Source organism: Leptinotarsa decemlineata, unplaced genomic scaffold (assembly GCF_025532065.1).
Source record: "Leptinotarsa decemlineata unplaced genomic scaffold, Ldec_3_MD MMD2_tig00001019_RagTag_RagTag, whole genome shotgun sequence".
NCBI classification, from domain to species: domain Eukaryota; kingdom Metazoa; phylum Arthropoda; class Insecta; order Coleoptera; family Chrysomelidae; genus Leptinotarsa; species Leptinotarsa decemlineata.
This window is the reverse complement of record NW_027412557.1, coordinates 4,552,590-4,566,920: the sequence shown is the minus strand read 5'-3', so window position 1 is coordinate 4,566,920 and position 14,331 is coordinate 4,552,590. Positions and strand designations below refer to the sequence as shown.

The window sequence follows — 14,331 nt, the reverse complement described above, 5'->3', positions numbered from 1 at the left end:
CCCTACGTACCCTTAGGTACCAGTCGAGATGATGGTAGGTAAACGACCAGATGGAATGTCTCATACCATGGAAATACGGTAAACCAGTGGTATGGGACTTCGCTTGCGTTGACACTGTCGCGGCTTCCCATCTAGCCGGAAGTTCGAAGTCTGCTGGAACTGCAGCATTGTCTGGCGAGAAATTGAAAAGAAAAAAATGCCAAAATTTTGGTAACAACTATCTGTTCCATTGAGACTTCGGGCCATTGGTGTTTATGGCCCGAAGTCTGTTATTCGTTCATTAACTCGGAAGGAGAATAGGCCAAGCAACGAAAGATCACCGTTCTACCTCTTTTTTGATAGAAAGAATTAGTATTGATATTCAACGTGGCAATGCTGTTTCGGTCCTTGGAACTATTCCTCCTTCACATAATTTTGATGAGATAATGCATTGCCCTAATTTCAGTACGGAACTGAAATCTCTTCGAAACAAGCCGAGATATGTGGATATTCATCAGTCTCCTATCAAGGTTAATTCACAGGTGATTGATCCACTTTCTTCTTTTTCAGTGCGGTCAGTGGATTCAGGTCATTCTTGTCCCCCAAATATGAGTTGCAGTCCTCGTAGTTCTGGTTCCTTTTCAGTGGAAGAGCTTCATGAAGCAAGAGCCGAATCGATCCCTTTACGAAACCCTTCTTCACTTGGAAGGATCGATTGCAGCTTGTTCTTTCTGTGAAACGTGTTCTTCCTTACGAATCAGTAGAGAGTTGTCCTGAAAATCTAGGGAAGAAAATTGGATTGGATAATTTAGGAAATACTTGCTACATGAATAGCATTTTACAAGTGTTGTTCATGAGGAAGAATTTCAAGAACGAGGTTTTAATGATGAGCGAGAACGGGAATATTTCCTACTTATTCATCAAACTCAAACACCTGTTCATGCAGCTGCACTTTCGTAAGAATGTATCATCTTTCCCTCCAACCGATTTCCTGGAGTCTTTAAAGTCCACTAGATTCTCGTTAGGACAACAAGAGGATTGTTCCGAATTCTTGGAGTTCTTGTTCAATACTCTTCGTGAGCAAAACAATAGCAAAATCAATACTCCTGACCGCTCTGGATTGAATGATTCCGTACAGTCCATCTCGTCTTGTGTTTGTGAATCTTTTGCTGGAAAAATCCTCACTTGTTTACTTTGTAGTAAATGTTCAAGAGGTAGCGAAAACTTATGTGAATTTCTGGAACTCCATCTAGCTTTTCTTAATATGACTAATAACCAGTCCGTGCAAAGCTTATTGTTAAATCATCTGAAAATGGAATTTTTAACAGGTGATGATCGACTGTATTGCCAACCTAACTGACTGTTATAAGGAAACAAGTATAGCTGAGGCACCAGTCAATCTAATAATAACACTGATGATCTTCAAACAAGACTCAACCTCTGACGGAAGCAAGAAACTCTTTGGAAGGTTCTAAATAGATGAACATTTCAATCTAGCAGACCACTATTATAATATTCATGCACTCATTTAAGTTTGACGATAGTCGTGTCACGAAGTGTTCTGGCGATTCATTGAATCTATTGGAGCCTCTGGAGACACCCTACATTTTGTTTTATAAGATAGAGGACATTGTAGATCAAGATCTTCAGATGATGTGGTGCAAATGCGCCACTGGAATCAATGAAGTCGCCCAGAGCGCCAATTAATTTTTATTGTTGTTTTTATTTTTATCGTTGTTTTAATAAAATTTAATTTGAAAAAATAATAGAATACTATTATATAATATTAAGAAATATTTTAACACAATGTTTATGAAAAAGAAATACGAGTATTTTTAAAATCTGGTTCTCAAATGACGTGTATAAACAAAATCAATGATCTTTCCATTATTAAATATAAAATCAAATAAGGGGTGGAAAAAATGAAAACATCTGTCACCACAGAATAAATCTATTTATAAATTAATCTAATAACTACAAGAACACATCCTAAAACTCACAGAGCCAAATAATCAATTGAAATGTTGGGATATTGTGCTACATTCAAAATATTAAAATTGGAACAACCTAATTTATTACTGTGCCACATTTAAAATATTCAAATTGAAACAATCTAACTTATTACTGACAAAAATGAAAATTGGACAAAAAACAAATAAGCTGGCCACAGTGGCCATACATACATACATATCTGTCGCTATTCAAACAGTTCAATTGCGTGTTGCGCTAACCAAGTTAGCAACATCAGGACTGAAAACGCGCCTCGAAAGACAGTATTTTGGTTCCGGTGGGGAAAAAGTGTTTTCAATAGAATCACTTCATGGCAGAGGATACAAATTCTACTTATCAACTCAGATAGTTTGCTTAGGGACATACTAGCAGAGAATTAATTTTGCCTAGACACTAAGGTAATTGTTTTGTATGTCTATCTTCTGTAGTGCAATCCGCGATGGTTTATTGTGGCTCACATATACTCAAACTCGATCAAATAAATATAACCTAACAAAACCGATTTCTTCATTTGGTGAGAGATCCTTCAGATCACTCACCATATATTTTATATGGTGTGGAAGCTATTACTATTTTTATTGATAATTTTCTGTTGTTATCCTCTGTGGAAAATTTCAAGTTGAGAATATATGACTATATGAAAGGTTTATGAACTTATGAGAAATTATACTTAAAAAGGCTTATGAACTCATGTGAAATTATATATAATTAAATTTGTGAATGAAGACAAAAGTTTTATAACGTATAAAGCAATATAAGCATAGCCTTTCGAAAATAATTTATTGGAAAGCAGAGGCATTTCAGCAAAGGTGTGCTGGTTCTGATGACATTTACGAACCACATCTGAGATATTTTCATCTACAACAGGTCAAGAATTGCTTGTTACTAGCACAGAAAGTGCAAGTTAGATGAAAGTTAGCAAAATTGGGGTTGGCATAGATGAAATCATGAATTTGTAGAAAAAGTCTCAAAACAAAAAAAAATGACTATAAATCTTGCACAGTACCTGAAGTGCCGGAAGAATGTACCTTGCAGGTAAGTTAACAATAATGTAGTAATGATAATGAAAAAATCTGGTGATTGTATCAAGTAGAGATAAATACATATTGAGAAATAAATTTCTAAACATTCACCTCTCCTAATGTTTCTACAGTAGGATCTTATACTACAGATATTTATGCAAATTTTGATGATAGTCTTGCAAATGTTTCTCGTTCATTCAGCAGCAGTACTGTGCTTAAAACAATAGAGTAGATCATCTACAATCGAGTCGAATCATTCCTGCACTGACGAGGGGTAATACCCTGAAACCAATCTGTAGGTGATCTACTCTATTGTTTTCTATTTTATAGGCACGTTGGGAGAGGTGAATGTTGCGAAATTTCATTTTGAAATATTTATTTTCCTAATATAATAATAAAGATAACCTGCTTTGCCCTTTTCCAGTTATAAGTTTGTATATCTTCGCAAAGATGATCAAGATCTTGTTTTCTGAGCAACTTGTTAACACAAGGCACAAAAAAGCGGCAAGTTTTTTTTATTTTTCAACATTATTCCATACCTATATGTACTAACTCAATGTACGAATCACAATGACTGTAGAGCACTCTCAAAATCAACATCAATGTTTACAGATTATTTCGCAGATTTCTGTAGTTTACTTCCACTAATGGACAGTTTTGCATGGAATGGACTAACTGTATAATCTGACTTACAAATTTTTTTTTAACTGTGCATTAGTGAGCCAACACGGTCCAATCAATCCGTGGTGTTTCAAACTGGCGGATTAGTCTAGCGCAATTCTATCTGAGGTGATGTGTTGGTCTCTGCTTGTGTGGCCAGATATTTAGAAAATTATCAATGAAACAGTTGAACATTAATTTTAAAATATTGAATTCAGAGCATTGCATTAATAATATACTGAAGATAAAGATTCAGATATTTAACCTTTCAATAATCATGCCATATTTATTGAAAGCTGTAGTCCTATCAGTCTGTCAGACCAGAGTTAAATAATTTGATTATGAATTTTCAAATGCACTAGTTTTTTATGATTTGGTCACAATGTGTCTGCCAAGCATTGTTATATACCTGTTAGCATTCAAAATTCTCATTTTGTTTATTACTTAAAAATTCAGTTACAGAAAGTTGCAATGTATAAAATATAAGGAACATTTTTTTATTATTGCTTCCTTGGCAAAACTGATAAAAAGCAGTTCTAAACTCACTTGTTGATAAATTTCAGAAAAGAATTTTCAAGTACCTAACTGAATAGCTATGCTTTGCATATTTTTCATCTCCATTCTAATTTTTTCTGCAATTCACTACCTTTTAGTTCATCTTCATGATCCAATTTTTCAATATCAGATTCATAGTACCTCATGACTACCTCATCATTATAACTCAGATTCAGCCACTTTTGTTTTTTCTAGTAAAAACTCTTATATTGAATGAATTGCAATTGATTGTTTGGAGGAAAACAAAACAATTTGCATGAATAAATACCTCAACAAAGTATATGGACCAATAATCACCCTGATCTCACTGACTGATTTTCACTGTAGTCACTACAATACAAACAATGTTGTACAGCATATGAACAACCTGAAATATCATATCGCTTAGAAAGGTACTAATCACGATAAACAACTATCTCTTCAAGTTTCCATAAAATCATAAATAAAGTGTCTAGCCAGTCTGACAGACCAAAGGTTAACGAGGTCTTGTTAAGAGTTAGTGAAAATATGCTCAACAAAGAACACGCCTCCTAAATGAAACAAAACAAAGTAGATAGTGAATCTGAATGAAATTATGTTTCCCACCATCAAAACATAACATGTTTTTACAAGATGAGAATGATGTGAGGCTTACCTTTTATCATGAGGTTTTTGAAAGTGTTATTAAACTTCCCTCCATATTTCAAGTTACAATACTTGTGTAAGAAACATGCATCCAGTGTTTTAAATTTTTGATGTTGAAAAACTTAATTTTCATCATATTCACCAAAGATTCTACTACTTACAAATTTTTATATATAAAACTATCACAAAAACCTAAAATGATTGCCAACTATCAATGCTCTCAATAAATATAAAAAAAACAGTTTATTTCAAAAGACATGTAGATGTGATACATATTTCTTCCTTTTATACATTTTGAGAAACTGAGCAAAATTGAGACTGCATACCACATATTTCAGAGTTATTTATCCGATAATTGAAAAACCTTTTACTCTTGAGAAATTAATCAAAGTTTTGATTCAATCGAATATCACCCAAACATAAAACGAAATATTACTGTCTTCAATGAAAATTGTTTTGAGTACATGCATGTAAATTTCGTAATCAGAATTATTCCAAATATATAGAATGTAAAAATCAGAACAATTGCAAAATACAGCTACTCATGTGAATACACTGTTCGTTTCAAAATAGGATTTTCGATATTGAGAATAGGTTCTTTTTCAGGACCTGAAAACTAGGTCATCTAGATCACAGAGGATAATGAGGCTTACAATTTCATCTAAAATAATAGCGGTTTTAACTAGCTCTAGGTTCAGTCGCTCAGATTGCTCTCCTAACTCATATTAAGGAAATATATCAATAAACGGAATGAAACTTTTAAATGAAGTTTTATTCTATAGATTTGGTGATAAATTCTAAAAACTAAACTCTTTTAATAACAATACATTGAAAAATTTAATGGGGTTTAATTATACAACAAATTATTGGCAAAAGTTAGGAGTACTATGAAATGTTTGTCGCTAAATAAAAAAAAATTCTCAACAAAATGCACAATAGATTTCAATTCTTGAACTAAAAACATAAATAAAAATTTATTGGTAATATTTCAAAAATGTATAAAGTAAAAAGTCCATAAAGTCTCATAAACGTTTCAATGTCCTCTTTTTCTCTTTCATAATTTTTTTCCTTTCCGCCGTCATTTTCTTATCCCCAGCATGTTTTTTGGCCATAGGACCTTCTCCTGGCAGGCCTTTACATTTATGTTGCTGAAAACATTAAATTCAACAAATGACCAAGTTACCTATGTATACATGTATATGAATGAAATTAAAAATAAACTTTTTCACCAACTCATCAGTTTTCTCTGTAGAATTTCATTTTTGCCACATTTGATATGTTTACAGGTCAAACTGCACTCAGATCCTAGATGGAATCCACTAATAATATTGCTCTCTTGATAATTTGTACATTATTGGCGACACATTTGTACAATTCAACTGATATTTAAACGTACCTTAACAGATAAAGTATTCCGATATAAGCAATAACTTTTCATATAGTCACCTTGGCTAAATTAGAGTCTTGTAAAATAAAAAAAAAATGTGACACAGATTGGAGCATTTTCCCCAAATATTGTATTAATCAAATGATATATTCATCATTGAATTTTTTTATTACTCTAATAATTATTGAAAAATTATCTTCAAAATTATTTTATTCAAAACACATTTCGCTACACGGTAGCTTCATCAGTTACCGGTTTATCAAACTATTCTACCATATCATCATCAATAGTGACAACAATCAAATAGAAAAACAATTAACAAACAAACTACATTGAGTGCTCCAATTGACAACCTTTTTGTTGAATGCACATAAATAGTTTGTCCATACAATTTCTGTGGCAATTTTCTACCATGCCGGGTGTACATGCATCTCTTTTGAGATGCAAGTAATTAATTTAATTTAATTCTTTGGACGTATGTCAAAAGAATCACAAGCTATTCACAATTTAAGGCGAAAATTTTGAAGTGAATTTCGGGTTTTGAAAAAGATTGTTTCCTGAAATGTCGACCACTAAAGATACCCAGTATAAATATTTAATTATTTTTTATTGATTTTATTTATTTATTTGGTAGGTAAGTCTAATATACAAAAAAGTATATAAATCTTCAAGTATATTAAATTATTAAACTATGTAAATATAATGAACATTTGAAAGTATATTTAAAGGAAAACAAAATATACATACATATCTATAGATTGTTAGGTTAGATCATATTAAAGAAACACCAACACGGTTTCTTTTGGCTTGTTTTTAACTTATCTTTTTAATACTATTTAGTTTGAAGTTAACCAGTTAGATCAAATATAATAATGAGCTGTCACTAATATACTTCTTTAATGATAACTTTAATTGGTTTATTGAATCAGATTCTTTTACAAATTGTGGTAGTTTATTGAATTTGTTCAAATCGTTATGAAATATTCTATTCATTCCAAATTTAGTGCTAGTTTTATTAATATAAAAATTTTTATTATGATCGTATTGTAATCATGAACTTCATTTTTTGTCAATAAGTAATTGGGTAGCATCCTTTATGCAGCTTTCAATTCGTTAGCAAAATTTATGAATATGAAAAGTTCCTGACTAATTGGACAGTGATTTATATTATGGAGTAACTTTTGGGGTAAAGTTTTCAGTTTACCCTTTATTACACTTCTGCAGACTCTTATTGATTTAGCTTTGTTTATTTTTCAGATTGTGGAAGGTTATAAACAGAAAATAAACAGTAATAAGTAAAAAATGCATCTCTTATTTTTTGTTTGAGATCTTAGTATTTTCTTATCGAAATTATTGGGTAATATCAGAGGTATGCCAAAAGTTGAATATGTTTTGAACAAATCAAAACAATTTACAAAAGACTTAACGACAGGACTGTAATTGAACATTGTTGTCACTGATGATGCTGGTTATTTTAAATGAAATGAAAAAAAATTTGAGTGTGATATACCACTGAATTGGGAGTTTATCGCTTTATAATATTTGTAATAAAAAAGACAGGTCCAAATTCGAAAAAAAGATGATAGTGGCCATTTTGACACAAAACATTCAATCAAAGATTCATTGTTGCATTGTTGGAATACATTTGGAGTACAATAAAATTTCAATGTTCCATATAAATAACAATTATATTCGTAAAAAACCAAAAACAGCATTTTTAGTTTGCTTTGCATAACTTCAAAAGGGTAAAGGTCTCTTAAATTAATTTTTGGCCAATGTACTGTTTCTCAAAATAGTTACCTTTTTTCCATTTAAACGTCATCGTATCATGTTACCACATGATGAAAGAAACGATTCGGATCAAGATTATCAGTGTTTTTTTAAATATTCGCTCAACATTAGAATTGCCAAATTTGTTTTTTGGCTCTACCGCCTCCGTTTCTAATGATTTAAAAAAAAGTCAGAGTAACTTTCAATACCGTTTCATATTTATTATAATTTGATACAAACAAATTTGCAATGCGACGTTTCGTTCTTTAGATTTCATCATCAATTTTTTTTATAATAGGGACCTATAGCTTTTTTCATCGATTTGTGTAACCACTGTAATAACAAAATTAGCTATGTATTACAAATCATGTGTTTCCCGCCGTTTGTCTCCGAAAAAATATTAATATTTGTGTAGTCTCAAATAGGTAGGTAAAAAATCACAAAAAAACAATCTTAGAACTCAAAGATACTTCAACCCCACACATCTTGTAAAAATTTGCAAGTAGAGGAGAACGTCCATGCATTCCAGGGGTTTTGTATAAATATGGAAGAACTGTTCAAAAGTCAATTGTCATGGAACATTAATGTATGTTTCTGATGTTTTCTCGCAAATAAAAATGGTGAAGAAAAATAATAAATTTTTCTAATGTATACCTACTCGAGATGTTTAAGGAATTGATACTGTATCTCCAGCTTTGTATGGGAAATTGTACCCTGAGAGACATCAGTCCTCCAAAAGATATTTTCAATGCATTGAGACGAGTTTACGGAATCAAGGTTCATTTGAAAACCTTTGTTTCACCCCTTTTTAGTTTAGAAGTCCGTACTATCATCGGTCTTTTAAGAAATCAACCAATGGCTCTTAACTGGATTAATATTGGCATACTAACACAATCTTAAACTGGCCGATAAATCATCTGACGAGCCAGCGTGGGCAAAAAATTACTGGCAGTGGCCCAGAACAAGACTGTTGCAGTTAATGTCCTCTCACTATGGACCCCCAGTAGACAAATGGGACCGAGGCCAAACGGGTCAGTAAAGGCGCACCAGCAACAGCTCAAAAAGTCTAACGATGGCAAATGATAAATTGCCAATACAGTACCTTTGAGGTGATGTTTACTGGAAATTATACTTTAGGAATTATGTTGCAGATCATCAAATATGTATATACATCCATAAAAAACTACCTAGGAAGAATAATTGGGATTTTCAGTTATTTTCATTGAAAATTTAATGATTTTGATATGTCAATCCGTTTTTCAATTATACCTATTTCAATTAAAAAAAAATAACCTCAAAAATCCTCTGAGAGCATTTATTCAAATTGCAATTGCTAGTTTCCTACTTGAGCTGCAGGAAAAGGTTATTTCATTTTTCTTTTTAATGCTGTTCAAGATATTCCCAGAAACACTCTACTATATGGACAAGCAGTGTGCAAGGTTTCAAAATGATAGGTTCTTAGTTCAAACTATTTAAAACAATTTTTTACTGCATTTTTTGGGTTTTTAACTTTCCACAACCTGAAAAAATAAAAGCTGAGTCAATGGAGAATCTGCTGAAAACTTACTGCGTAATATAAACTACTGTAAAGTCGAATTAGTCAGTAACTTGTATTAATAATCTTTGGCCCAAATTGAAAAAAACAATTGAAAAAATTAAATATTGTTACTAAGCTTTCTTAAGTGGTCTCAAAACCTGAAATTCACTATAAAAATCTCGCCGCAAACTGTGATGGACCTAATTTCTTTTGACACAAGTGAACTTTTCAATTTACTCTTTACTACATACACTCCAGCAGATTCTCTATGGATTTAGTTTATATTTTTACAGATTGTGGAAGGTTATAAATCCCAAAAAGACAATATAGACTATTGAGTGCTGCACAAAAAATGTCTTTTAAAGAATATTTAAAACTAATTGTAACTCATATATTCAAAATTTGAAAATCAAAGGAAAAAACAACAAAAAATCAAATTCACTTCAACTAAACAAAAAATATGTATTCTAGCTTTACACTTATCTGTAATTTCTATAACCCACTTTTTTCATAAGGACATTCATATTTGTGCCAATACCAAAATAAAATACAGACAAAAGCAAAAGACCCTGTGACAGATTTGATTGCAAAATCAAGTTTTCAGTATCCCTATAAAGATCAAATTTTTTCTGCTTCTGAACTTCATTCTCCACCTTATGAGACAGTGATGTAACGACTGCAGTTTGCTAACGCATGTTCGTTTGCAGATCGTGATACTAATACTATAAAAGAGGTATTTACAATAATATTTAACTGTGAGTTTTGTTACACTTACAGAAACAAATGCATGCAATTTATGAGTGCATTTGATAACTACTGATTGTGGGGTACATCTAAAATGTATGTCCAAAATATTCATAAAATTCAGCAGCAGAGAGAATAGAATATGATCTTAGAGAGGCTGCACTATAAAGTTCCTTTTGCAGCCAATCAAACAGTTCCACCAATTCATCTCAAGGTCCTTTGCCTTTGACTATGGCAATGTGTCATTCAGCTTCAATCTTGAAGTTTTCAAGGTGGCATAGCCACAGATTTAATTTCATATTTATGTTCTTGTGAAAAAATTAGTTGAATCAATTGTAAATAAATTTAGGGCTAGAATATATTTTACTTGTTTGGTTGAAGTAAATTTAATTCTTTTGAATACTTCTACTTTGTATACTACTTGTCCATATAGTTAGACTACTTCTGTGAATTTGTTTGAAAATATTACTTTTTAGAAACTCAAAGTAATAAAAAAACTGTTTTTCAACCCGTTTTGCACATTATATGAAAGAGTACTGAAAATAAAAATGATGCCTCTCCCAAAGTCATAGCTCAACTAGGAGACAAGCAATTACAATGTGAATAAATTCCTCAGAGCGATTCACAAAAGTCTTTTAGAAACTTAAAATCACTATTACTCAAAAATGGGATGGCATTAAAAATTACTAATTATTACTGTATATAAAATGTAAATGAATGCTGAGTTTTATCAAAATCTGAGATAGTTAAGATGAGTACTTGCAAATTTCCTTGAAAAGAAACTGTAATGTTTGTACTACAAATACCCGAGTATTCCGTAAGCAGAAAAATTTATATAATTATTCAGTATTGCAGCAGTAAGTTTTTCATAGACTTGTCATTTTCGTGTTTGTTATTTTTGTGGTAATATTAGTGAATTAATGAATATGTCAATACCTCTGCAGTGAAATATTATAAGTAGTGTCCGACCGAAAGTTTGGTTTCGGTTTCGGTCAAGTTTCGGCAAAAAATCGGTCATGTTCGGCGCGTTGAATTTCATACAAGCGACGAAGATATTTTGCCGCGTCCACGTGCCTGATCATGTCGTGACTCGTGACTTACTTTGTTTATTACATAAATATTTAGTACCTATTGTAATATTAGGTAACAACTTGAATAAGTAATTTTATGTTTAATATTTTTGAAAAACTATCAATAATATTCAAAAGAAGGATCCACACCTACTCAAATAAACACCTCACCTATTTTAAGTATTTAAAGATACAAAAATAAAGACTGACTGATTATAATAACGTTTTCTTTATTTTTCCCTCAAAACATAAATCTTGTAAGGAAGTTTCGGTTTTGGCCGAAACTCAGACTGTTGCCAAAATTCGTTTTCGATTTTGGTCGTAAAAACCAGTTTCGGTCAGATACTAACTATAAGTAATAAAAAAAATAAAAGCAATTTCAGTTTGTTTTGAATTATTCACATAAACAAATAGTAACATTATTTCATTGGATGTGTTTAATTAATTCTCCTCATTAGTGAAGTTTGTACTTTTAGTACTGTTTTTATGTTAATAATTTTGATGCAGAACTATTCATACTGAATAATTGAAACCAGGATTATTGTTAAATTTTCCTCAATTTGTCATTTTTTTTTCAACACCGAGTCATTTTTGTGGCAACTATATTTGTAATAAACACCGGACTGACTCTAAGTGAAATATACATTTTTTTGACTAGTTTTTAATATTTCATAATGAACAGTGAAAGAAATAAAGCATTTTCCAAAGAAATATCTCAATGTTTGTATTGTTATATTTCATTTTTTATCAAGATTTTTCCAACTATATTAACAATTGCCCATATATATATTGGGTGTGTCTATCATTAATAAATAAAACTGTTTTAGATACCTCTCATAAATGAAGAAGTTGAAATGAAATATTCTAGTGTATTTGTATTCTTACTTGAGCATGTATTTCTGTCATCATTTTGGCTCTTTGTGAATAATCATCGTAATGTTCTAAAAGTAACTTGCCGGCTTCTTCGTTAAGAGCAGACTCAGCATTTGGAACTATTAGAAGACACTTTATGGTCTGAAAAAATAAAAATGAGCAAAAAACGAGAAAAGTTTGACAACGTAACTTACTAATAGTATATGTTTGATTCCGAGATCAGATTTCCAATCTTTTTTAAGAGTATTGACACAAATTTCCCCATTTGATGCTACGTTGGGGTGAAAAATTTTTGTAATGAAGTATGCCTTTGGTGGCTCCATTGGAAACCCCTTTCCGAGAGCAAGTTTGACTTTGAACAAGCCTCCCATGTAAGGTGTACCTGCATTAAGACAAATAAATAGTTATAACATAAGTATATTCCTATTTTCCATCTTCACCTGCTGGTCCATCAATGAAAGCTTGTATATCAGTAACGTCCTCTTCGTTTATTTGAACTTTGATTCCCTCGGGTGGGTTATTGACTAGATCTTGCATTTCTTTCACAACCCCTCTGATTATTTGTGGAGATAGATTCTCTACATTGTTTGACATCTGAAAAATCCTCTTATAAATTATATAGTAGCAGCCGAGAGTCAACAACTCACTGTTCCACCGGAAGCCATAATAAAAAATATCACTATACCTCAACCAAAATTACCAAAACTCAAAAACACATTAAAGTATCGTCATAACAACGTTAACTTAGAGCTCTTCAAAAGTCAGACATATTTTGAATTTTCAAACCAATCAGATCGCTTTCCTGATTTCTTCTTTCGGAGATTTTAGAATTGGTGATTCGTGCCCGTGTGCCCGTGACACAGAACAGTAAAGTAAACGACAAGAAAGTTCCTGAATTCAACTAAACATTTCTGTTGGACTGCTTTGACCAAAAGGAACGTGCGAACGTTACAAATCGACCAATGAATGAATCCATCTGGTCAATCAGTGAGTTCAAGAACTCGTATGATTATTCTTTATTCATGATAATACAAACATAATGAAACAATGTTTGAAGGTGATTAACAATGTTTCATGATGAATTTCATTAGTTCGGACTTCCATTGTCTACTATATAAAATGATTTGAAATCCCTGAAACAACTAAAAAAGAAGAATTGAAAATGATTAGCTGAAAATAACAATTATATTAACCAAAATGAACCTGAAATGAAATAATAGTGAAATAAAATTCTTCAATTCTTCTTTTTCAGTTGTTTCAGGGATTTCAAATCATTTTATATAGTAGACAATGGAAGTCCGAACTAGTGAAATTCATAATGAAACAATATTGCCAAAAACTCCCAAAAATAGGTTTCCATGGTAACCAGTAAATACTCCAGGCCTGGTCTGGTTCTTTGTCCTGACAGTTCCTAACAATCAGAAACAGTCGCCCAACTGATTACTGAACATGCTTTTGCGTAAACCTTTTCAGTCTATAAGTGAGTCACTGATTTTGGTCGATTCGAAACAGTAAAAAATGAGAATTAGAACTAACCTTCCATTTTTATCATTTTCTCAAAACATATTGCCAAGTTAATTATCAGCAGCAGTCCTGTGAAAAGGGGTGTCATTTAACAAGTACAAATATATTGGAAATATCAAGTTATGCATCATTCTCACAATTCCAATCACTAACACTGTAACTTCTTATTACAGTGTTAAGTATATATTCAAATATAATTTCAACCAAATGTTAAAACTTTGAATAAATGATTCTACAGAAATTCACAGGTTCAATTTGATATTATGATTACAACAGTAAATACATCCTAACTCTACTGAGACAGACAATGTGTAAATCAAATCAAACTCACCAAAATGATGACCGAAATGAAAAATTAATTGCCACACTTCATTGATTCACATAGTCTCACGAAAATAAGACGAAGGTCTTTCAATTCAAACGCCTTCTTGAATATCAACAATTTATATATGATATCCTGAAATCTCAAGATCTTAATCGGAACTTATTCGTATAATAAGACATTTTTAATTCGAATGGAAACGTTTTTTTGAATTTCAGTGATACATATATGTATCCTCGATACTGTCTTCAGAA

The 14,331-nt window shown here is 31.6% G+C and overlaps 1 protein-coding gene across 2 annotated transcripts; it reads right to left on the bottom strand.

Moving 5' to 3' along the window:
* Positions 1–1,914: 1,914 nt before the first annotated feature.
* On the bottom strand, positions 1,915–13,051 carry LOC111503768 (ubiquitin-conjugating enzyme E2 S). Of its 2 annotated transcripts, none has more exons than XM_023158165.2 (5): positions 12,879–13,051; positions 12,672–12,837; positions 12,426–12,613; positions 12,244–12,372; positions 1,915–5,998 (listed from the first exon to the last, which is right to left on the bottom strand). In XM_023158165.2, the coding sequence occupies exons 1-5, from the start codon at positions 12,894–12,896 to the stop codon at positions 5,873–5,875; spliced, it is 627 nt and encodes a 208-aa protein (XP_023013933.1). In that variant the 5' UTR covers positions 12,897–13,051; the 3' UTR covers positions 1,915–5,872. The 2 variants fall into 2 exon arrangements, with proteins under 2 accessions (XP_023013933.1, XP_023013934.1); XM_023158166.2 differs by having other exon boundaries at positions 12,672–12,825; positions 12,879–13,047.
* Positions 13,052–14,331: the final 1,280 nt, after the last annotated feature.

Coding starts and splice junctions, on each gene's coding strand:
- LOC111503768 (XM_023158165.2), bottom strand. Junction 12,614..12,671: donor TTTCATTGATGGACCAGCAG/GTGAAGATGGAA, acceptor GTCTTAATGCAG/GTACACCTTACATGGGAGGC. Junction 5,999..12,243: donor TGACAGAAATACATGCTCAA/GTAAGAATACAA, acceptor TAATGTTTTCAG/CAACATAAATGTAAAGGCCT.